The 27982-nt window shown below is 32.7% G+C and overlaps 1 protein-coding gene across 1 annotated transcript; it reads right to left on the bottom strand.

The window, feature by feature from the left end:
- On the bottom strand, nucleotides 1–27853 carry LOC132949367 (uncharacterized). Its single transcript, XM_061020225.1, has 10 exons — nucleotides 27670–27853; nucleotides 2419–3323; nucleotides 2104–2308; nucleotides 1912–2042; nucleotides 1685–1825; nucleotides 1237–1518; nucleotides 981–1155; nucleotides 744–896; nucleotides 358–616; nucleotides 1–288 (listed from the first exon to the last, which is right to left on the bottom strand). Exons 2-10 carry the CDS (start codon nucleotides 3304–3306, stop codon nucleotides 123–125), a joined length of 2400 nt encoding a protein of 799 aa, XP_060876208.1. The 5' UTR covers nucleotides 3307–3323; nucleotides 27670–27853; the 3' UTR covers nucleotides 1–122.
- Between the last annotated feature and the right edge of the window lie 129 nt (nucleotides 27854–27982).

Here is a 27982-nt window from a genome sequence, read left to right on the forward strand (position 1 = left end):
TTTAAACAAATATAATCTTCTATTATATAATAATAGATGGTTAAAATAATATTAATGTAATATTTATACATAGAAAAAAAAATTAAAACACACATGTATAGTGCAAAAATTAAAACTAGTCATCACATAATTCCGTTTAAAGCTTTTGGTGAGCTTGAGTTTAGTTCCTGCATAGGCACTATTGGTGGCCGTTTATAACTTGACTCATCACTGTCGTGTATCAATGGGGACTGCGAGGAATACTGCCTGCTTTTACCATTGACACCATTTGTGTATTTGATTTCATGTCTAAAAATAATAATAATAAAAGTTAATCCAAATGAAATTTTTCTGAAATATACAATTTAATATATTAACCTCTCTGCATGTAGAGGTTGTTCTTTGCTATTTGTCTGAACAAGAGTGATGACTTTCAACAACTTGGTGACCGTATTGTCCAAGTCAATCACTTGGTCTAAGAGATCAGCATCTGGTGCTCGGAAGTCCTCCAAAAATTCAAAGTCAAAGTTTCCAGTGGAAGTATTGTTCATGCTCAACTCCAATTGTTGTCTGGCTACTATGGCCTCTGACAGATTATTCAAGGATTCACTTTCGGCCGATTGTAAATCACTACAATCTAAAATCAAAGAATGAACAATCACTACAGATTAATCAAAAATTATTACAACATGGACCTGTTAATATTATAAATAAAACATTTTTTAAATTAGTTAGTTTTATAAAATAATTAATAAAACCCATACCGTCTAAGGAATCAGTTTGTGATAATAGGTCACCAGTTGATCCGTTTCGTTTACAAATGGGAGAATGATATGTTCTTTGTAATTCTTTCATAGATTCGGACGTTTGTAGACGTTTCTTAGGAGAACATGGAGATTCTTGGGATTTTGTACTGGCTGAAAAATTAAGTTTATTAATTAGGTATAGTATTAGAAATAAAAAATAAAAAAACTATATAAATTATTATAAACAATATTTACCTGTAAAGTTTTTATCGATTTTCCCTTTATGCCAGTTAGTTGGTGCTGATTTAATAGCAGACACAATAGCAGACATAAGGCTTTTGGAGTCAGACTTATTGGATGAACTATTCATTTGTTCAGAATCACTGCTGCTGTCTCCATTTGTATATGCTTCATTAAAATATACTTCATCCTATGATTAAAAATGATCAAGTAGAAAATAATTATTTAAATGACAAATAGTAGATTTCCAGTAAAAGTAATAAGTATATACTTCAATATCAACTTCTGAAATGGAATAGGATTTAACGAGTCTATCCAACAGTGCATCGAGACGACCGCCTAATCCAGACAGACCCACAACAGCACTTGACACAGTCGCTTCTTGTTGTTGTAATAATTCACGACTTTTATTTTCCATCACGCGCATCTTTGCTTGTAGTGACAAATTCTCTTGTCTTCGTTGTTCAGATATACGTACTAAATGTGTACATTGATCCATAGTTTTGGAAGCCTCTTTCCCTTTTACAGCCAATTGTTCTTTGTAATCCTTGACCTGTAATGAAAACCGTCCATTGGGTTAAAAACTAAATAAGTAAAAGCTATTATATTACACCAATTATGGTCACAATATTTTACATTTACATGTTTTCATTAGGCATAATACAATTGATTGCTGCTAGTTTAAAGAAATAAATCACAACACATTATAAACAACATACTTCTTTTTCTAGTTCCTTAATTGTGTCTGAAAGCATAGCCTTCTCAGCTTGCAAAAAGTCTTGAATTTCAGAGGATTCCATCTCAGAGGCTTGATTTGCTTGTAAAAGTGACTTTTGAGCTGCATAGCTCTTTTCTAAATCCTATAGTAGAAGTAAACACCAAAATCAATATATATATATAATATATATGATAAATATTTTAATAATATATACCGATTGTAACTTACTCTATGTAAAGAAGTGCAAAGAGTTTTAAGGTGGTTGAGTTCTTTTTGCTGTTCATTGATCACCGAGGAAGTGGTAGTCACTTGATTCTCTAATATTTCTAAGATATTTGAAGGCGATGGATCCAAACAATCTGTAAAAATATATAAAAGCTTAAAATTTAATATAAAAGACAAAAATAAGACAAATATTACTATTTATTTGAAAAATGTTGCATATTCGAAGACTATAAGCATCAATTTGTCTACATGTGTCCAAATCATCATGATTTAGCCGTTCTTGTAAATTTTTAAGGCACTCTTGTTGTTCATTGAATTTTTTTGTTCTACAGTCTAATTGTTCAGTCTTTTCCTTTAGCTCAGTCTCAAGTGCATTGATCCTTTTCTCCACTAAATCGACCTAGACATTGATGAATACGTAAAATCGATTTCAAAATTCTTACAGAGAAGGATATAATTGATTAACATGTACGAGGATAAGAACAAGAAATAAGAACAATAATAACCAACCTGTACTTCGGCGTCATTAGTTTCAACCCTGTTTTCGACCGGAGGCAATATACTGCCCGATAACACTTTAGTGATGTCTTCGCTAGTCAGGTAGGTCTGCGAACACACCTCGTGGTAAATCTTCGTCCTGGAGACAACCGGTGGCGGCCTAGTGGATTTCGGAAGAGCTGGTTTCACCGGCGATGTGGTACCGGCAATAGTACCACTACCACCACCACCACCACCACTTCCAACACCGTTGAGGTGGGCAAGGGCACCCTGTTCAATGTGCTTTCTCCTCAGACTGGCCGCCCGGTTTAGGCTGGGTTCCCTGGGCGTCGTAGGGGCGACCGCGGTACCAGCCGGCGTAGCAGAGGTGACCGCTAGATTTTCCTTGGACTTCCTCCTCCGCCTGGGTAACGTGGCGAACTTGTCCAGCGATTTGACCATGTCATACGTGCTGACTAACTTCTTGACCGTCGAGACCTTGGACTGTTTGGCTGCCGCATTCAGGTCAGTCTTCTTCGGCGGCTCCACCCTGGGTGGGCTGTTTCTGGCTGTCTCAAAGTGGAACGACGACGACATGCTTCCCGGTAGCTTGCACGGCTGCCGGTCAGCGGACCTGCGCCAAGTCGGCGTTGACGGCCTGCTGTAGCTGATGGCTGTCGGGTAACAGGGTAACGAGGACGGGCCACCTGTTTCGGTCGGACTGAACGGGCCCAGCGGGCTCTTGCAAGGGTCATAACAGCCCGACGCCAGGCTTGAGTCACATGACACAGCCGGTGTCACGTCCACACCGCTGTCGCTACCACAACCTCCCGCTGTTTCCTCGACGTTTAAGTTCAATGGGACCTTGGCGGGTATCTCATCGTCCGCGCCGGTGGCGGAGGCAGCGATCTCGCCGTCCATGATTAGAATTGGAAATTCTAAAGACGGAACATATAAAAAAATATTATTTATGTTATTTATGATTATTATGGTTATTTTTACAGAGTTACAGACAACGTGCGATCGTAAATCACTAACATGGTTTATATTATTATATCCACGCGGGGAAGACGGGAACGTCCATTCCGGACGACGTTTCCGACACGCGTCCGCCACGCGTTACAGTGGTATACTATTGCTTTATAATATTACATTATAATATAGAAAACGCGCTCAGTAATTTAGCAGTCGTATGTGTGTACTTGTGTGTCGAACAGCTGACGAATAGGTTTACGGTGGCGGGGAGGGGCGATATCACCACCACCGCCACCCTGTTGAATAGGGGAGTTGCCACGGCAACACGTCTTCGTGCCCTTGGGCATTGCTCGACAACGTGATATTTCACGTTCGTATAGTCACGCGGTGGCTAGACCATAATATACATGTATGTATGCGTACATATAGGATATACGTGAATGCAAGTAAGCATACGTAGCAGGGGTGTGCTGTACGGCGTTCTATTATGACGGCGCGATGAGTTTGGCGGGAAATCCGCATACACCCCTCGAGGGAGGGGGTAGTGGCGCTATAGGCCGCCAGCTGCTGCTGCAGCAGACCCGGCGGCGCGTTTTGTGCGTATTTTTACAGCGATACAAATTATTATTGTCGCGAGAATTCGTCGTGTCTTGGACAATATATATTAGGTATATCGTATATAACATGCGTCCCCCGAGCGACTTCCACGCGAGTGTATGTTTAAATTTTGTACGTCGTTTTGTTTTCAATTTAAATGCGTCCCGAAAAACGAGAGGGTTGTATATATTAGAATAAATGTCATCATTATTATACTCGAGTCACGGGCACGCTGGAAAGAGGTTGTCTGCTGCAGCGGCTATAGCAATTCGTACATTATCATTGTTGTTGTTTATTAAATGGCGTGCTCGCGTTTATTCGAGAACGGACCGATTGTTTTAATCGTCTATGGAAAGAGAGAGTTCAACGATTATTTTATAAACACTATAAAAGGTTTGAAAAACAAATCTACCTGCTGTACGAGGTCAAATCGGATGCGATGTAAAACCGATTTAAATAAATTAAAAGAGTTTTTAAATAGTAGTTTTGCTTTACGAGGAATACTATAATAGTATTTTACGTATTCAATTTCTTTACTTTTATACTTTAGAATACCTACCTAAATGAATTTATCATAAATTAAAAAAAAAATATATTACGATTTTAGTAATTATATACTTGACAACAGTGCTTGTATGAATGGAATATATGAAAAAAAGATTGATAAGTGATAACCAATAAAACGAACAATAATAATGATATATATATATATAACTTTCGACTGCCGTAACGTTATGACATAAGAACGCACGTCGAGTGTTTATCCTAATATGACTATGATACGAATTTATTTAGAGAAAAACGATGCAAATAAAAAAAAATTTAACTTTGCGACAAAAATATATTTGGTTCAAACAAAGAGAACTGCACCGCACTGGTACCTATAACAAATTTAAGAGATTTCGGTGATAGCCGATTTTGAATATTGTTTTTAAAATAAAATAACGCTAATGAGTCGTGTATACAGGTAGGCTGTAGGTGGGTCATAGTACCTACATGCACACAACAGTGTATAAAACAACAATAATAAAATAAACTTTGGCTCCGAATGTGATTCTGTCACGTGGAGAAACGTTATACTACAGTGAAATGTGAGGCCTCCGTAGGTGCATATATATCGGTTAAAACCATATATTATTATTGTTATTATACATTCATACCATATATACCTATATACACCGTATTGGAAACTGTGCGAAAGCGTTGTGCGTTCGATCTGTATATAATACTGTGTATTATACCTATACTATTTTTTTTTTAATACAATATAAAAACGGAGCATCGATGCACGTTTGTCGTAGTATTTCATCTATTTTTTTGGCTTCTATATATATAAATCACACAAAGCGACCTACGGGCAATAAAAACTTGAGATATCGGTTTCCTTCTGCGCATATGATATTATAAAGCGGCGGTGATGGTATAGGGGAAACTATAGGTGGTATAATAATGCACTGTACAGTGATTTACAATTTCCAGTGACATAGTCGCGATATAACGGGAAAGACATGAACCTATATGAGCGGAATTAATTTTTTTTTGTCACGTGAAAAGAACGTACCCGTCGCCGTTGTAATGGCGTCACAATATTGATGTTTAAATAGCCAATAAATCGCTAAATCGCTAAAGTATAGTAATCGCTAACTGTAAAATCCGCATAACATAAACAGCGTGATTTATTGCACCGTGCTCGATATACCAATATGTATAGGTACATTGCATAAAAGTTGAACATCGTTGGCCGTATTGTACTATGGTATGATTGCACGCCCCAAACATACCGCGATGACGATAAAAATAAAGAAACACGTTGTTTATATATATATTACGTGTATACATAATATTATACGTTATTTTCCGGCATCCGAAAACGAGTCTCGACGAAACTGTTGTATATACTATATAGCCGGTATATATAATATACATTTATCATAAATTTACTTACATATCCGCGGTATACGCGTCGCACGGTATATATAAATAAATTTGGCACGTGAATATCCAATCTCTGCCAATACAACGGAATTGATATATGCCTCTGCAGCAGGCTGGAGTCGCGTGTCCGATGCTAATCTCGACATAGCGGTGGCGGAGGTGATGGTCCAGACGACCGCGCGCATGCGTTGTCGTGATAGTATTATAATATTATTATTGTGATTGTTTGATTTCCGGTACAAATGTAAAAGAATGTCTGAGCCAAAGCGGAGGACACGGACGACGAGTAATTTTCGCTATTTTCACGCCTAAAGTTACCCGCATAATATGTATGTATAATATATTATATTATGATTGAAAGCTAAATAATTGAATACGAAATAATAATATAATAGGATGCTTCGGGAGTGCGTGTGCGGCAAGATAATTTCTCCGTTTTTCTTGAGTGTCAATAAAGTATAGTAAATTATTCACGCACAAGTTTTGATTTAGTCTTCGTATTTTCCTAGATTATCCTCTGACAATAATTTTTCATTCAATAATAAATATTTTTGAAATACGATTTTGAGAAATATTATATTACACCATATTATTTATATAAATAAGGGGCACAATAATTCTATCATTTATTTACCCGTGTTTCTTAAAAATCCAAAACAACTTTCCAAAAATTCTATATGCTATATCTATGTGCCCAAATATATTTTATTATATTTTATATTAAAAACTTAATATTTATTTTTAAATATTATGAAACAGATAAGTATGCAACAAAATATATTAAATATACAGTTAAGTAATTAACAATAATTTCCAAGCTATTATTAACTAAGTGAAAGTGAAGCATCTTTTTAAAGAATGCTAAATACTTATATTAGTTAATGACTGTCAATATTTTGTTCAAATATCATAAGCATTAAACACATAACAAGAGTTTTATTATACTGTAATATTATAGTGTGATGTTATTGTAAATTACAATTAAATATTAATATAAACGAATAATGATCTCAACCATATGTTATATGCAAAAGTAGATATAGCATATATTAAAGTTAACAACACGAAATTAGTTCTGCTGAACGTAAATTTGCTATATTGTATGCACCTACACTAATTATAAAAATCGGACATATTTCAGGGTCTGGAGTAATAAGGTAAAGAAAAAAAATTTCCAAAAAGAAAAACTGAATATTTTCAAAAACCGTTCTTGATACCGATAAATTTGAAAAACCGATCTTAAAACCTAAACCAAAACCATAAAATGTAGAAAACCGTTCTCAAAAACCGAAATCTTAACCGATAAAATTTGAAACGGTTTCGATCCCTGTTTTATAGTAATAAAATATGCAATAATATGGAAAATTGAAAATAGATCATATTTTCTATTAATATATAAGGTGAATTTGTGGATATTAAAAACCAAATTTGTAAAATTATGACACTGTAATAAAAACATAACCAAACATAACATTTTTAGCCCAAAACGTATACCTATCTACCTATAATATATATAATATATTATAACTAGAGTTAGGATTTATATGCTCTACAAAACTACAAAACATGCTGAAATGCTGCAAAAATGTTAAATGCCTATTCTCAAAAATAAACTCAAAAAAATATTATGTTATTTTATTTAAAAAGTAGGAACCATAGACGATATAGGTGCATATAAATATGACCGTGATAAAAGATAGGCATTAGACAAAATCAAAAATGTTCGTATAAAAAAATGTATTAGGAAATTTTACAAAGAAACTCAATAATATGACCTAAAAAATTTCGAATTATTAAAATAGGTAGGCACTGATCTTCGAAATCTCCAAAATATGCAAAATAAAAATGGCATAATTTTAATCTCCAGTAAGTGAAACGGATTTTTATTTCACTTGGCTATATTTGGGACTTACCAAAAAAATATGCAACATGCTACAACATCCTAACCCTAATTATAACTTATACGTGTACGAGTTTAGGTAGGACTCGTAGATGTGCAGGGATATGCACTATATTATAAAAAGTATGCGCGCCAGTGATACATTCTGCATGAATTATAATATATAGGTAAAATCTTCTATAAAAAAATTTAGATTCTTTGAGGGAGTGAGGCGAGAAAATCTTCATTGCAGCGTGGCTCAAATTGCAAAAATAATAATATTATAAAGGTGTACAAGGTATAATAATATAATATTATATTTTATCATAGAATCACGTCATCGTACTTGGAGGAACTTAGGTATAATATGTGTATTATACGTCATAAAAACACCTAGTGTACAAACATTAGAAGTGACCACACATACACACATTGATCATCATCATCATTACTGAACATTATATTGCAATTTGTCATGTGATTGTCAGTCGCCGTAAACACTCGGTATCCCCCGCGAGCACCACCCACCGATCGGCTGACGTGCGTTTATCGCGTTCGCCAATAACGCTAATGAACCGTAAACAAACCGTAAGGAGTAGGTAGGCGATATTATATATGTGTACACAAACACACACACACACACACACACTACAAGTCGTATATTTTTTTCTCCTTATAAAATAGAGTATAAAAGTTTTCTCGCCGACACACGTATATATAGCAGTTTGTCCGTTTTGACGATTGAAGCGATACAATACCTTCCTATCGTTATAATATCGCAAAAAACGCACTCTACTATATTATTAAGTTATTGCGAACAATGAAAACGAACGCGACGATCAAATTGGCGAGGAAAACAGCCGTGTTTGTGAGATTATAAGGCAGAAAAGAAAACGCACCTAATGCGTACCGATATGCGCCGGCCGTTTACAACAGTTAAACGTCGCGGTATTATTGCAGTTACGTGTCGTAACTACACATATAAAAGGAGTAACTAGACCGGAAAAAGTAAACTTTCAAAAATCAATAACATACATTATGCGTTTAAAACTGCTATACATATATATATATATATCCCCCACCTCACCTCGAAAGTTGCATTGGTGTTGGCTTTGGTGTTTTTAGTTTTTACGTATTCATGATTGTACTTGCACCAATAAATTTGTCTAATTGATACTAAATAAAAAAAATATTAATATTGTAATAAAGGGTTTCGATTTAAATGTTAATACATATTTTTTATACTGTGAATCTATAAATTAATTTGTGAAGTGATGTAAGAGTTCGTTTCAAAAGAATTGTACTACAATAAGTCATGCCCCCGGCCATACCCTACTTCATTTTACATATTTCACAATAATTATTATCCTCAAATATTTATACAATTTTGTTAAAATACCTATATATTATTCTTATAGTAATAACTGTTCCCTAATTATTAGGTGATTAATAAAAAAAATATAAGATGTTAATCAATGTGAGGCGTTGATATGAGTCTCCGTATCAAGTCTAGAGTTGTATTAAAAAATTGTAATCTGTAGCCACGCCACTGCAGCCCACGACGTGAAAGTACGCGTTAGAATTTTTCCCCGTGCTCCAAGTCTACGCGATCCAATATAGTTTTAAACGCAAACTGCACGAATCTATATCGTTTATCTCTCGTCAGTTGTCGTACAGCACAACAATATATTATTAAAACATTATTTATTGCTGTAACTTATATATTTTCCGTTTTTTAAAACATCAGAGTTCCCAACGCTTTAAATTGCGAATTCACTTATAACGTCACGACGCTACTATAAATATATATATATAAATATGAATATATATATATATATATATTTATATATTATATTATAGGTATAGTATAGATGGGGGTAATGAGTAATGACCTTATATCCACGAACCAGATTCGCCTACGGTTTTTCATTTGGATTTAGAATGTGTGAGCAATGTATATATATGATGCTCCGTGGGCTATACAACTGTTTATGTTCCGCGGGACGTCATCGATGAATGGTTTATGGTTTTTAACAGGGTAAACGGTAGACGACAGTTTGGCTGGTGGGCAGTGCATAATTGTATTATATTATTATTTCATGATGTAGCGCACAGTGCGCGTATCTTCCAGTGACTTTCACAATATTTTTCACCGCCAAAAGCAAAATTTATTTTAGTCAGAATTGAAAAATTAAAATTAAAAAACCGATAAACATCATATAATACATACACATACCTCTACTTTGTATATAATATTGTATTTAACTCATAGTATACCATGGTGCAGTCAAATATGAAACTTAATTCCTTTTTTTAATTATACCTACGAATTAGTTTTGTTTAATTTTCCGAGTGCTAACTAAACGATAATATAAATGTATACATAATAATATGTAGGAACTTGGGTAAGAACATAATACTATTATACGACTATAGTTTTTTTTTCGTTTGTTTGTTGGCTGCAAATGAAATGCCAAAAATATTTCATTTAGTCCATGACTAACCTCGCTTTGACATTCAAAAGTTTGACCAATGACTCTCGTGGGGGCTTAAAGTGTATATTATATAAAAAAAAAGTACTAAAACGGAATCGGATAAACTACTATATATATACACATTAGTGAAATTCATCTGGGACCGTAAACGCCGTGCCATTTCTTTTGACGTATCACAGTGTAAATTATCAACAAAACTGTTAGTGCGTGTCCAGAGCAGCGCAGATCATTTCACGGATATATGTAAGTTGAATTTTTTTTTTTAAAGTCTAGTTTTCCGATAGCAATCGCGATTAAAAGAAAAAAATACCGACGCAATCTATACTTTAGTATACCTATAAAAGAACGGAAAAAGATGATAAACGCAGTAATTTAAATTAAAACGTTTTTCCTTCAGTGTATACATACAATTTTATGCCGTCCCACGGAGTCCCACGAACCTGACACGAAAAAAAATCGCAGTGGCTTCCTATATACATAATATAATACATAAATATATAATATATTATACGGCTGTACACGGAGGAGGTCGATTGCTGAAGACCCGGCGTCTTTTAATGTTATCAATAATTTAAATTTTGGTCTTGCATTTTAAAACAACCGCCGACTTTGCACGGCCGTAATGACTTTTTTCGACATTAATTAAAAACCAAGACTGTAATAATATACACCACCGCAGAGAATGGAAATTATTAGTGAATCAAAGAAAATATACGCGGTTTAAAATTCTACTTATTTACTATTTTTCCAATATAGATTTTTTTTACCAGGTCGACAATACTAAATATATATTATATTAGTAAAGTTAATTTTAATTTTAATTTTTTTTTTAATCGTAGACGTAAAAAATAAGTGACAAATGCGAAGCATGAAGAAGAAAAACTATTGAAATGGTTATTTATTTTGTTTTTTTGGTCGTTACAAAAATTATTATAATTTATATCCCCTGCTGCAGTAAACAGCTGTGCGTCATGTGTAATGAAAAAAAAAACGTACACGCCGTCGTTCGCATCAACGATATACACTCTATAATATTATATAGCCGATGGAAGTGACCGAATTACACAAGTGATATGTAGACGAAGTTTTATTAAATTTACATTGTATACTCGGGTATACACTGCACCGCAGGGACGTGGTATGTTTAATACATGTTTTTAATTAAAATAAACAGGATTTTTATTCGTTACAACTATATTTAGCGTATGGATACAAATATACATACATACATAATATTATGTGCGTGTGTAAATTTAGGGTTTTGTATAGATGCCTACAACACGATTAGAATAATAGAATATAATATAGATAAGTAGGTATACCGCTTATATTAATATTATTATTATTTTTCCGCCGTGTCCACCGCCACGGTATAACTATATAGTATGTCAATATATATTATATATAGTATACCTACTATACTGTCGGCATATTATTAATTCAAAATCAACGATTTAATATTTTGTCCGCCTATATACTAATCAACTGCACATGCATGTAGATTTTTGAGTAAAAAATAACAACAGTCGTAAGTATATTGTTTTATCGATATTAAATTGGTTAAATTTTTTTTCGTTATTTCATAAAGACTGATTGGTGATTGGCTATTATACAACGGGCATTTCATAAATATATATTGTGTACACGTATATACACGTACTCTTCAGTATCACGGGTTGTTTAGATAATATTATAGTAGGTACCTATATACGTCCGTTGTATTAGTAAAGTCAACAACAGATTCGCATTAATAAATTATTATTGGTCGTAGCTGCACAACACATTATATAGGTACACCGCAGCAGATCAGTATACATTATTTACGTATGTATAGAGTCACATAGAAACCAGCTGGAACTCTCTCTCTCTGCGTGCGTCTCCTTAAAAGGGGTGGAATGAGAAAAAAATCACGAATCTTATGAAACGATCTCGCTTTAACTAGTCTAACTGTGTATATAATGTCATTTAACGTATACTGTCTCACACACACACACACGCCGATAACTGAATACATATATTGTCCAGTGTTTCGACGGCGGACTATACAGAGGGAAAATCACATCAGTGACAGTATACTTAATTTCCTATATACCACAGACAGTACGGTGGCATTTCAATAGAAAACGCGATGCCATGACGTGTCGTTACATTCGCAAATACGGGTGAACACGTATCGCGACATATATTACGTTGTACCTACGTGTATTATGTACTCGTCGTGAATGTTATAACGCCTCGTGACCAATCTCCACTGCCCACCGCATGACTGTAAATCCGTATATATAATATACAATAATATTATCGTACATAAATAATAGTATATATAGACATCGCGTGACGGAGGTCACTATACGGCTGAATATGATAACTGATAAGTTTGTGACGAAAGCCTAGATAGGGATGTGTAAAACGATCATCGAGAAAATTATTAAAAATATATTTTACATAAATATTATACAGTGTATCTGATAGATTTTAAGATTTAAATAACAATCTAAATACGAGTAATGGTCAATATCTACTAGGATAAATTAATAACACTAATATTATTAATTATTAATTAATTATGTGGTACGTATATATTATATTATATTTCAGATCATATTATGACCACCACCTTTATAATATTATATAAATAACGATTGTATATACGTATGTACATAATATTATGCGGCATTGAGTAGTGGTGAGATAACAGCCGACGGTCACAACTGCAACTGACAGTAAAATATTTCGATAATTCTACCGGTTGATATAATAATATATTATTACAACGTTTACGAAATATTATTATTATTATTATCTGGGTTTGAAACTGGCCGAAAATTATTTGATGCCCTGCGGTAACTTGATGTCGCAACACTGTTACAATTTACATCTATATATAATATATATATATTACAAAATAATTCACTGCTGGTTTGCGTGTGTCTTTGCGGTGGTCGTCATCGAATTCGTTTCGACCCCTCGGCGAGTAAGTAAAATGGCCTCAACGTACGACGGTACGAAAGTTTTTGGGAGAGAAAGAGGGACGGGTCCAAAGGGTCGTTTGGTGGACAACCAAGAGGCACGTGCGGGGGGGAAGGAGCGTTGTCGACAAAAACTAGTGACAGTCGTCGTCATCGTCATCATCATCATCATCATCATCATCACCGTCGTCATCGTCGTCGTAGTCCCAGACCTACCGATTTTTAAGGAAACTCGTAACATGGGTAAACGTAATATATATAATAATATAATACCGTTGCGATAATGTGACCCTGTTAGTCAAAGGCTTAACCGACAAAGTACCAACATCTACGCGCTTTTTCTATCCGTGACGTAGGTACAGCTGCGTGTAAGTCCACAACAGCTGCAGTTATACTATATTATAGTATACACACGTATATTATAAAGAGAATAAAAAATTCCAGAGATTTAGGCGTGATCGTATAATATATGTGAATGAGTGAGATAGGGCGAGGGAGTGGAAAAACGGACGTTCACCCACACTCACGCTCGCACCGGCGTTCGGATACTAAATTGTAATATCGTTATCTTCTCACGGCGTAAGATTTTTTTCTCAAATACAATACCTATTCACGTTTCGACGTAAGGATATACAGGGTGTTACCGGCCCCGCGTGGATTTACTGTTGTCAGAGCGATTGGGAGAGAATAGTGTTTGCGTGTTATCTCCAACATCCTGAATTCTCGTGGGACACTCTGTATACAACATTAATGTATTATATTCATGTACGCCGTTTTCGCCGGATAACCTATACTCGGCAAGACAAAAGGACGGTGTTTACAAATTGCCACAAAGCATGATTATAATAGTGCGGCGGCGGATGGTATAGATACACGGACGTCTAAACAGTGTAACTGGTTTATTAGCCAGTTTTCCTTGCGACGGACTTGTTTTTTTATTAAAATTGTGGTCCGTGAATACGACGTTCCGTCATCTGGCTGAGCGTATTGCAATATATTATGACAAACACCAAGGAAGCACGCTGCATCGACATTTTCCCAAATAAATATATTGTAGCCGTAGCCCATAGCGGTAATCATTATTACAGGAACTGGTAATCGGAAGTAAATTATCTACAAATCTACACCGCGTACCTAAATGGTATAAATATATACTATGATAATAATATGTAGGTATAGTAAAATATAGTTATATCGTATTCTATTATGTAATTTTTGTTGTTCGCGGCAATCGAATTGCGTTATTTTTTGGCGTTGTTGAAACGAATACTGTTACAAATACGTGTTCGAATAGCCAGAAATTCAGAAAAATATTATTTTCAAGAAAATGGTGTTAATAATTTGGTTTCTGGTTTTGAAGCCTACTGTGCGTAAGCAGTTATAGACAACCGCAACTTCCGTGTCCGGCATCAAAACGTCTCCTTGTTCGTTGTGGCGATCCCGGGTCGGGCCTAATTAAAAGGTCACTACAACAAGGCGGACGCAGTCGTCTGGCAACAATATAGTTTCTGCGGACATGATTTCCCGACAACGACGACGGTCCGGCAATGCGTAATGTGTCTGGCTATGAAAACCGACACCCAATCCCCACTTAGAATCTACCACCGGAGGACTATTAATTATTTATTGCATTTGCATATTCCACGACCACGACGTTCGAAATATTAAGAATTGTATGTTTGATTTATAATTAAAAATATAAACGAATTAAAATCGTGTTGTTTCAAGTCACTTACGTTTCCGAGAAAACCCGAAAAAAGTACAAGAAAACTCTATAGAGTTATACCTATAAATTGTATCACTGATATTTGTTTTTTTCGCCTTGAGCAAAGGATAATTATACTAATTTAAGTTATGCTATACCATACCCCTTAACACTATAGGTACATAGTTTTCAAAACGGCCAACGAAATGTATATAATTAGTGATGCCTATAATGCATTGTGTGTACATAAAATGTAGATCATTGATGGTATAGTAGTATGGTACATTGGTACAATGGTACTATGGCAACCTAGATGGTAACAAATTCACATTACATTATTGGTGAGTGACCAACAAAACATAACTGTAAAACACAACGTCCTGTATTGTTAAACATAATAATATAGTCTATTAAGGTTAGACATTTTATACAACTCAAATAGACAACAAAACTAATTTAGTTTTGACGATATGAATTTTAAAAACCTTGTTCTGAAAAGAGAAGGCCAATTAATAATGAATGCAATTATAGTTTACAATATTGTATAGAATATAATGAATAATGTTTTCTCATAAATTATTATTTCCTTGTAGCCTGTAGGTACAAAAGGAGTACCTACCTACGTATACAGTGTTAATGATTTAAATACAAACTGTTAATATTCTATATGTTTTTACGATTTTCACAAATATTTTAAACACACATAGAGGATACAATAATAAAAAATTCCGTGATGAACGCTTCAAAATAAAAGTAATTATAATATTTTAAATTGATTATAGGTACCCTCGAATCAATATATATGACTAATAAAAAGCAGAATTCGTCCGATTTTATTGTATACTTACTCTTTACACAAAATGAATTTAAAACCAGGATTTAATGTGAATTATACAGTAATTAAATAAGAAAAGCAACATTTTAAATATTAAGTGTTAGTGCTATTGGTATATAAGTACGTTAAAATAAATAAGTTATTTGAGTTAATGTAAATGGACTAATTATCGATCCGATAAACGTATGTGTATTTTTGTAGAAAACTGTGTGTTTCCAGGTCACAGGTGTTCCCATATATAATAATGTGATTTGTTTTGTTCGCCGTTTTTTCGGAATATCCGATATTTGTTTTACCCACATAGGTACTGTAATATTATCTGGTTTGGCCAAAACAATTGTCTACTTATAAAATCTACTTTTTTAATAGAAAATTGTCGAAACGAGGGCAATTCGTCCACAGAACAATTTGGAATATCCACTGCTCCCTCTCCAAGCAACACAACAATAATCAAATATGTCGACAACACGTTCCCAATAATATTGATGTATATTTAACGTTAAATCGTGCTCTTCTGGTCCATGATTCCGTTTCGTTCTGCTGGATTTCGGCGGCAGTTTTACAGTTTGCCACACAGAACAGGAAAGAAAATTATTTTTTGGAATACTCCCAAATACCGCGATGGGGGGAAAAAAAGACTAAACTTGATGAACTGTTCTTTCCGCGACGGTGGACTAATTACTGTCGTGATCGTGTCTTTTAGTTGGGTCGATATATAACGACAAAAGTACGCTCTTCTCTTTCGTCTATCCAATTGTACCACATAAAGTATAAAATTACCCGGCTGATATAATACTTGACAGTGTTTATGATATACGCAGGTATACTTTCCAAACAAATTCAATATCAAAATACTGTGCGCGGCTATGTTATAGCTATATATGCTATAACATATGCTATATATGCTATATTGTTGAAATTCGAACTTGAGTACGTTTATATTTTTATAGGATTTACATTTACACAACACAATGTTCTTGCTAAAATATATTTAATGGTATAAAATATATTACATTATTTATACGAGATAACAACAATAACTAAGCTGTTTGGTAATACGCAAATATTATTTAGGTAACTATATTAAAGCTTGTTTTCAAAGATAAGTAGATAGGTACCTAAAGTGAGTTACTATACAAATACTGCAGTGTTAAAACCGTCGTTCACTTAAGTTCTTAATAAAACAACACATATTATAGATAGGTAGATGGTTTGAAATAATGTTAGGCGCAATGGTTAAACAAATTTCAATATTATTTCAAAAGTCCACAGGAGTATAAATAATTATTTCAAATGATATAAACGTATACGTACAACATAACCGTTGGGTACTTTATTTATATATTATCCAAAATGCCAAGTTAATTGGGTTTCTGGTGAAAATGACAGTGTACAATGCAACTATTCTTGCATACCAATGCCGACTGATATGTATAATACTTATACCGAGCTATCAACCTAACGATCCACAGCCTGATGAAATTATATAGCTAATGAAGCATATAATTTTGTTTATTGTTATCAGCGGACCATTAGACATTTTACTAATAAAACATTTATCTCGTTAATATATTTCTGTGTATTAACGCATATTTAATACTATATCCATACAAAAACTTAAATGTTTAAAAAACATACTGTTTGTTTATAAGAAACCGGTACGAATTTTACATTATATCATAGAATACCTAATTATAATTTAGAAGTAAATACACAAGAAAAAAACCTGTATGAATGTAAAGGTATGAACTATTTTGCAATAAAAATAAATGTGTACAGTTCGCATATGAAAATGTATTATTATTATTTTATGAATGAATTCATTAATTTACGATAAATTACGTTGATATAAATCAAAAAGCATTTGTCAATTACAACATTTTTACAAAAAATAGGAATTTACGTGTATGCGTTACCTATGAGTCTTTAGTATTTTAAATAAAATAAAAGAAGCCAATTCCTAATGCAACGCAACGTTTTCCGAAATATACAAAAAGGTAGCGAAAGGTAAAGTACCACCGTTCAGCGGAAGGAAATAAAGGTGACTAACTTCAAATATAGGTATAAAAATATTTTTCGGCATTATATATAGTTAAATACTAAAATGAAAAAAACAGCTTATAGTTTTTTTTTCACTGCATCAAATTCGTTTAAATGAATTACAAATGCACACATATTATACCTATTAATTTATATCTTGTATGTTAAGGTACCTATATTATTATTATTTTTTTTTTATCAATCTAGAGCCAGGCAACTATGGTCATTAGCTATTCCTATATACCTATATAGTATTATATATATTTATGTATTTAGTATTTATGGCAAAACATTCGACTTTAACAGGATTTCTAAAATCTATAAATGGTAGTAACATAATATGTTGAAAAAAACATTGAAATACAATAAAATATTTATTAAATTACAATTAGGTATACCTGTGCTTTTTTATTTTACAATCTGTACCCCACGGGTTTTACATTACTTAATATATAAAAAATATGTGGGATAAATTATAAAACAAACCTTAAAACGTTTAAACACCATTATAGTGTTATTAATTATAATATTGTAATAAGTCCTAACGAGTATAAACGAGATACGACTTCAATAACTATTATTAATCTTATTACTATAAGTTGTAACTTATAAACGTTATATAATGTATAAGCCATGAAATTACCAATGTATTATCACGAAGTAAGTTTAATATTATATCGTATAACGCAAACTACTCAAAGTATTAACAGTGATTAAAATCATGTGGCATTTAAATCTCTTGCAAATTTATAACTCGTATTGTTATTTTAAATTAGTTTTAAGTTAAATTGTCTCCACTCGATGAAAAAAAGGTAACTTTTAGACCAAAAAGCCAGACAAAACTGGAATTTGGTTTGACAGATTTTAATTTTGATTATGATTGATCAACAAGTTTAAGTACTAGGTTTCTATCGAGGCGATTTTTAATATTTTTAATATTATTAGTGTCATAATTCGTATTAATGTATTAATATAAATACAAAAATATAATATTCATGGGTATCACAGCTGAAAAAATCGGAAAAAAAAGATATTCAAAAACGCCTCGAAGGAAACCTAGTAAACTTGATAATCAACGAAAATCAGTTTTAAAAATTTAAATCAGTCAAACCAAATTTCTTCAGTCTTGCCTGACTTTATGGTAAAAAAAAACACTTTTTTTCATCGACTGCAGCCCCCTGCAGCCTCCATTAGATTTATTTTATGATACGGAATTTAAATAGATATATTTAAAAATATTAAAACAAACTAAATTTATGTTTAGATTGGTCAAATATAAATTAGTTTTGACTTTTGACGAAACCGACTGGAGCCCCCTTAATGTATTTTTCAAATAAATTATGTATATTAATAATAAAAGAAAACTTACATTGGAAACAATAGTTTCGAACATATTAACGATACTAGGTATATAAATTATAAACTTACTTATTTTGGCTAAATTGTTACCAAATGAAATAGTATGTATTTAATCAAATCCATTGGATAGATTTGTGTTTATCTAATCAATATTTTAAATAAAATATTATAAGAAAAATGATAATTTAATTTTCCGATTTAAATAATTTTATGCTATGTATAACTATACTATAAAATATCATTCCTTACAAAATGCAGTATAAAGTTCTATGTTAAGTCGACGAACAGCAGTTACTATTGTACCATCAAGGTTACAAATGTAATATTATGGAAAAAGTAACCGTCAGACATTTGACGCCCGAACTTGAATGCCATGAACATTAGGGTCATCTTTATTTGAAGTTTTCAAGAAAATGTCATGAAAAGGGCACTATAGTTGGTAATAAATCATATTACCTTAGTACATACTTTAGTACATACTTTAGTGCGTGGGTCGGTATGTTCAAAATATAATCAACCAGAAAATATGTTTTATTTTTTCGTTTGAAATTTGAATACCTACCTAGTTCATTTGTATACATCGCTAGCTACTGAATATGTGGATGATATTGTATAGGTACTCAAAGGAAACAACCTAACGAACATTTGAAAAATAAAAATTATTGACTCTTTCCAACAACGTATGAAAGTCTGACTTATATAGCTAAACCCTTTGCTAATTTTCTTGTCCCTTAAAAAGTTATTTATATAATAACTATCTATGTCATAAAAAAACATTCACAAGAAAAACTTAGTTAGACGACTTGTCAACACAATAACTAGACAAATACTATATTTCACTAGTTAAGTACCTATATACTTAGGTACTAGAGTATCTTTACTTAAAAGTGTTAAGTTTATAAAATATGACATGAATAGTGAAAAGAGTCTTGAAAAAACATTAAATTATACATAAACAAAAAATACGTACATTGTACTCTTAATTTTATAAACTTAGATATGTTATTATTTTTATAATTTATTAATATGATTTGGCATATAAAAGTATTATCCAAATATAATCGTATTATATTATACCTACATACTTTTATTTTATCCGGTAACGGATATATTATAATATCATGTATTTCTAATAATATTGTATTTTACACTATTCAATATTCATATATACATTTTATTCGGTCCATACGTACCTGAAAGAAAATTAATGTATAAATCTTACTTTAATGACAGAAACAAATGTTTAGGCATTTGTATTATTGTTTCTGTAACACGTCATTTATTTTGAAACGGGTTTTCGATTATCCGCATTTCAAATAATCTTATAATCTCTGGTCATTACGTCTAGTGTCTACGAAGTACAAACCCTTTTTTTTTATAAACGGTCATAAGTTTTTCTGATAAACGCAGGGATTATAAGTTTAGATGAACGCTAATATAAAAGACACACTTAAAATCAAACAATTTTACAAAAGTACGATGAACAGACACTTATAAAATGATATTTTGAAACCACAAGCGTTATAAAAAACAAGAATTGCTTGTGTATAATATGTTGAAAATATATTAATTTCACGGTTGGCCATTAATCATTATCAATAATTATTAATAAGAAATATGAAGTAAAGTGTGCAGTAATTCTTACTAAAAAATACATTTTAATAATTTACCTTTGTAAATTTTAATTCAAATGAGTGGAAAATTGTAGACATTATATTTTTAACCACATAATATTGCATAAAAAAACATATTAATACATAGGTTTACCGAAAGTAAATATTAAATTATTAAACATTTCAAACATAGGAGGTGTTGCTATTAAAAATAATATATTTCGATAATATACATTCAAAGTTCCTCGAACAGTGGGTCCATTATAATATTAGATCCATTGTCCATATAATAATATATTCCAGAATATTATGTGCCTACCAAAAAGTAAATAAATGAATTTAATTGATGTTGTGCAGGGAAACTGTTCGGAACCGGTTCAGGGGTTGGCATCACTGGACCGTATTTCCTGTGCTGCTGACGCCCGCAGATCAACGGCGAATAATAATAATGGAAAAATATAAATTGCTGTTCACCGTCGACATCAGTATAACAGACAAGGGGTACCCCTTGCGACGTTGCATTTTGTGCACACACACGCACACACACACACACACACACACACACACACACACACACACACACACCAATCACCAGATATTATTACAACCAAAAATAAAAATCGAGAACGTATATTAAAAACTAATACATCATTATCTAACTGCGTTTTATGTACGATCTGTCTCGTTGGTTGTATCCATCAATTCAGTGACCACTTATTAGTTATTGAACACTGATTTGTAATATTTGTCTTTCGTTCCAAAATCCGGACAAGTTATTTGACATTAAACCTTCAGCAAAAAATCAATTCCATACTGTTAATAAATGTCAGCCGGACGCGTTTCACGAAACGGTGGGAAAGCGTAAATACTCAACCGTACGCACTTATTACTCGTAGATAAATAGGTTTGTGATAAGTGCAAAATACATCAGGGAATACGATTATTAATGGTAAATATTTTATGAACGTTTAAAACTTGTTATTGAACTTTACCTAACATGCTTGATGCTTCCGAGATTGAAATTGAAAAATAAAAATGTTTCTGGTTTTGTTACATTTTACTTAAAAACGTCTAAAAACAAATGTGTCATTTAAACAGGTTGATTTAAAAATAAAGTTTGAATATTTTATACACGGTTGCAAACAAAATATTAATAAATAAATAAAATAATGTAAGCTAATCAAAAATGTAACAGGTAACTTCAGTGTACGTTCTCTACCTATAGAAAACATAGGTAGGTATATGAAAAACTGGTGCCAGACACGTAGCAACGAAGAGGAAACGGTCAATTATTCTGACCGTCCTTGGGGCTTTATGGATAATTAACCACCGTGTGCGCGCCTGTAAACCTATCAGGCAATCATCATAAAATAAAATATTAATTAATAACAATACATTATAAATTAGGAAATGTCGACTTGCATGACAGACAGGAGAAAAACATTGGTCGTATGGGAAACACATGGACAATTACGAAATAATAAATCCAGAGTGACTGATAATTAAACTACATAACTGTTTAATGTCTCTTTTAACAGCTTATTTAGTTATTTATTATAACCTTAAGTGGTGTAAAATGTAAGATATTTTTTCAGAAATCATTTTGAAATGTTTATAAAATATAAATCATTAACAATAAACAACAATTTGAAAAACAAATAGGTACCTACCTAATGTCAACAAATACGTAAACAAATATATAGGTAAGGTATCTATACTATTAATTATGAATTTTAATTACCTATTATTACTCGAACACACCTATTGAGACACAATTGTATAGCAAGAAACAATCACACTAATCACAATTTTACAAGACTTCCAAATATTTTGACCGGGAAAAGCTGTTAAAATGGCTTAAAATAATTATTGAAATAGGGCCTGGACTACAGTTTTTGTTTAGGAAATTGTATGGAGGGCTGTACATAAATGTTTTACTTGTTTTTTGTAATTAATTTTATAATACCTACGTTGCGATTGCATAAAGAAAAAAAAGATAGTAGATATTCGATTTGGATACAACAATTATAAGAGGGGGGAAATGCGCAATTGCATAACTTTTTACATGGTAGGTCATTGCTGGTAGGGAAATTCGAAAACGGGATAATTGACAATATCCGCTGTTATAAAAGTGAATCAAGATTTTAATATATTTATAAATTGCTATTTCGTCTGTCTATAAAAAAATTTATAAATAACATTTGGTTACAGTTGACATGATAATTATAACTGTTAGGTAACTATTTACAAAAAAAATTGTTTACTTGTAATAAGTATAAATTTCAAAATAACCAGATATCAATAAATCATAGGCACTCGCTGTCATAAACTCATTTTTCAATGATTAAATATTATAACTATACCTAATAGTTAATACTTTACATAATACTTTAACTTTCAACGTTAATATTTGTAAATTTATAATAATGATAAAATTATATTAGTGCGATTCTTTACGTTTTAAATGACACAGTGTATCATCATTTATTAGATGATGATAGTTACTATATACTATTACGTTACTATTATAATAATGTACTGTACATGTCAATTATAAATTAGATAGGTCGTGTAACCTTAACAATCGTGATTAACACTTATTGAACATAATATTATTTAAATATTTTCTCACAATGAATTACACTTTATAAGTGATATTGATTGTACAAAACCCGAGATAAAACCCCTTTGAAGTTTTAATTTTTAAATAATGACTACCTATATTGTATTTACTGAGGTCTTCACTTAGTTAATGGTCAATAATAATTAAGTACTCAATAAATTAATTGATTATTATCTGGATGAAAGAACATGATTATTTTTTTTTTAATAAATGTTTCAAACATGATTTTAGAATTAGTCTATGATTTTTAAACACCGATAGGGTAATTTGGTATTAAAAATACGAATATTGATAATATAGGTATTCCGAATTTTAATATCAGAAAGTAACAAAAGTAGTTCGTCCTTGACCTATATTAACATGTTGGTTTTTAGCCCCACAGATCGTCCTTCAATTATTATGTTTAAACAATTTAAAAGCAGACGGTTCTCACAATCCCATTGCCCCTCGCATTGTACATACGAATATTATCATTCGGAGGACCTTCGAAATTGGATAACAAACTCAAATCGTATATGCGAAGGAGACGAGAATAGAATAAAACTAATATTGATTCAAATACCATATTAGGTACCTAATAGTTGTATTATTTATGAAAATAGAAAAAAATCTAAATTGTAGGCATGCTAGAGATCAAAAATATTATTAAGACATAAAATGTATACATTTTATTTGATTGCAATTGCAAGGTAGGTAACTAGATATATTGTTTACTTAATTTATTAAAATTATATTCCCATACTATAAACACGAATCTTGCTTTGCTTATTTAAATTTTTTTAACATAAATAAATAAATAATAGGTAAACAAATGATTTAAAATGTTTAAGTTTTGGTTTGAAAGCATTATTATATCCGATAACAAAATTAGAATGTAAAGGGATTAAACAAATATTTAGGTAGGTACCTACTCCGAGTGCTACTGTGATTCTTTAAAATTATGAATTGATTATTCTTTTATTTTTTAGCTAACATTAAAGCCATTCCTATTTTATTTATAATCTTCTATTTTATATGCGTAATATGTAGGTATGTGATTTTGGTTAGGTTGAGGGGGCTTAGCCCACCAAAAATCCGTCAGGCCCCCTCCTTTTCTAGTTTTGTAGGACCGTATCCCCCCCACTCCCGCTCACATTGATATTACTAATGTTATTAGTCTCCCTTGAAATTGTAATGGATTTCCGCCTATGTAGGTAATGGTCGAGGTAATGGAAAAACGTTTCAAATGCCTACAAATCATATTTTTTTGAATTACAATTTACGGTAAAATATCCAAAAAATCGATCATTTTTGTTTTAATTCCAATTTCAACATTTTTATTGGAATAATATCAATAAAAACTGATACAGAAATGTTCTATATTTTTAAATTTCTATAGGTAAGTATGTACAACTTATGAGGGATCTTCATATTTTCAAGCATTTTGACCAAGCAATACAAACTCTATTATCGATTGGGTATAAAAAAAAATTCTTAAAAATGTTAAATGCATATAAATAGCTTAAGACTAGTCTTACTATTGACAAAATAAATTCATTGTGAACAGAAAATAATAGGTAGGTAATTTAAGTAAGAGTAGAATATTTCAAAGTTCCAGGTATACGATTAATTTTTTTAAATTAACAATTTACAACAAAATAGATTTTGTCAAAAATTGATGTACCTAACGTAAATATTTCCGTTTTCCGCATTTATTTTTTAGTTATTCCTGAAGTAACCAAAGCAATGTACTTTTTTTGACAACTTCAAAGAATACTCGAAGTATACCAACCTTAAATACTTAAAGTTGTTAAATTGCTTAAATTGCTCCAAAAGGTGAGTCACAAAAAAAACTCATGATCGCTAAACTAATACCTACATCAATCTCTGCATTCATCACTCCACTCAGAATCACCTAATACCTCTTTTAAGATACTTATATTTTTTTTTAATGTTATGTGTGCAGTAAAGACAGCAGATCGATTTTTGTATTATATTATCTTTTTTTTTTTTATTTATTATTAAAATATTTACAATCTATGCTACAATAGGCATAATAAGCAAATTTGAACACAAACATACAATTTAATTATATAATCCTAAACCTTAGTTTGTCAACATTTTTACGTAGGTAATATAATTATATTGTTATTTCCAATCCAATAATAATGAATATTTTCTGATCTACAGTTTACTCGTAATTGTTTGCTATAATCATATATGTATAATATGCAAACTTTTTTACTTTTTTAACCTATAGTGAAAATAATAACCACAATTTTACTGGTTTAATAAAAATATATAAACGCAGCTTTAAACATTTAAGACGAAACAAACTATAAAAAGGGGAATGAAAAAAAAAAATAAAAAAAAAATATCAAGACAATCGATTATAAACGATTATAAATTAGGTATAATATTATATCATTTAAGATTAGTTTTCGTTTAATGTTTGAAATCCAAAATATTGACATGAATGAAATGACAGTTCCATTAAGTTTAATGGTTTAATTCATTTTCACTGAAAATAATTTATTTCCATATTTAACTTAACAAATAATTTAGCTAATTTTTTTTTCCTTGAATTATTGGAGCCCGTATGGTATTATTTTATAATCTTATCAATAAACAAATTAGTATTTCCTGTTATTTACAATATTAATTCATGATTACCAGTACCTATATCGAACGTATAGAACAACCCAGATGATTTATAAAATATAATATTATAATACCTAATATTATCTAATTTAAATGTGTTACCCATACTCAAATATAAACACGTAAATAACGTTATTATATTACCATAAACTTTAAGTTTTCGGAATTAGACACACAGTAGGTATATATTATACAATATTTGGAGGGAAAACGATAAAATATACTAATATAGATTAATTAGGAATTAGGGTTCCTGTTGTGTAAGTTTTTAAATTGGGAACTGGTGTTTGGAATAGTAACCGAAGACTGCCACCGACAGAGGTCATTGGGCTGCTATACAGTATACACACAACGGACGGAGTGTGTAAATATTTATTACGCGTATTCTCGGCACCCGGACACTGGACAGGCGGACTCGGACGCCGCGAACTCACAACTATAATATTTTAATAGTCATCAGATTGAAAAATCGTATTTCGTTTTAAATTAATTATTATCATTGTTCCGAGTGGGCACAGATGATGATGATGAGAGACTACAATATTATTGTAATCTCTTATATTATAAAATGTTCTCTTAAAACACGAACCTATCGCACAGTGGGTCGCCGTTCGTCGTGGACGTTATGATATCAGCGGTCGGGGGATCGGCCAAGTCGACCGTAAAATGTGTTTTCGATTTACTTGGAGAATATTATACGTAGGTTTCCGTCGGCAGGTAGCGAAAAAATACGATTGCGACCGCATTGTTATTTTACACTACACCGGCTGTGCGTCGTCGTATCGGACGCACGTTGCACACAGTTATCGTGAAATACAATAAATATTAGGTACGCGACCTCCCCCGCCCGGAGACCCGTTGTACAACACTACATCCCCCGCGATATGCGCACCGCACTGCACAATACTCTGTAGAATGAAAAATGCCATTTGATAAGGGTCGTCGGCGCCCGTTGAATGGATGTAAAACACGTCGGCGAGATGTTTTCTCGAGATTGTCGCGGCGGTGGTGGTGGCGGCAAGGGGTAGTTGGTAAACGCGGTGTCCGATAATAACGAAAATAAGAATGACAACAATAATAATAAAAATAATTATTATTAGGTACAACAACAATATTAGTGTCGGACTGTTCTCTGTATTATTGTTGTTGTTACTGTCGTTGTTGCGCGGGCGGGCGGGCGGGAGAAGATTCTGGGAATCGGTTTCTGCGCGAATCGGTCTGCACCATGCCGATGGTAATCGTGCAACGTGTGCGCCCTACAATGCGTGCGTACGGAAATAAAAAGGCCGTCGGTGTTTTCCCCAAAGCGACATCGTATCGTTAGAAAAATAATGTTACAATGAACAACAATCCATTGGTGATGTTGGTTGGTTATCACCCGATCGACCCGATCGAGCATTCCAAAACGATAAGCGACGGCGAGGCGTGAAAGCCGAACACTCGGCCGGTCGGACACGCGGGTTTTCCTATTAAACATTATTCTCTCGTTCTCTCGGTTAATGTGTTGCCTACCGAACGGTAACGCTTTTTCCCTCCGTTTTCGACCAAACCGGTCCGCGACCCAAACAACCGTTGTTTTCACCCCGAGCGCGTTAGTTTTTACCGAAGTAAGTACTGACCTTTGGGACGACGGTTGAGTTCTCGTGCTGCGTTCACGTAGTATGTCGTAAATTTATATTATTGATGCGCGCGCGCGTCGAACACAAACCGGCGGCGGCGGCGGCGGCGACGGCACTTAATCCAATATCGTCACGTTCGTAACACTGCCGACGCGATGGTTACGCACAGACTGCGTCGGCCGTCGGGCAGGGGCCTCGCCGGGTATCAACACGCTGCCGCCGCCGCCGCCGTTTCCTCCTCCAGTCAGCCGCCGCCGTTCGGGCGGCCGTGACGAATCGGCGGCGGCCGAATGCAGACGTATTATTATTATTT

This window comes from Metopolophium dirhodum, chromosome 7 (genome assembly GCF_019925205.1).
Source record: "Metopolophium dirhodum isolate CAU chromosome 7, ASM1992520v1, whole genome shotgun sequence".
NCBI classification, from domain to species: domain Eukaryota; kingdom Metazoa; phylum Arthropoda; class Insecta; order Hemiptera; family Aphididae; genus Metopolophium; species Metopolophium dirhodum.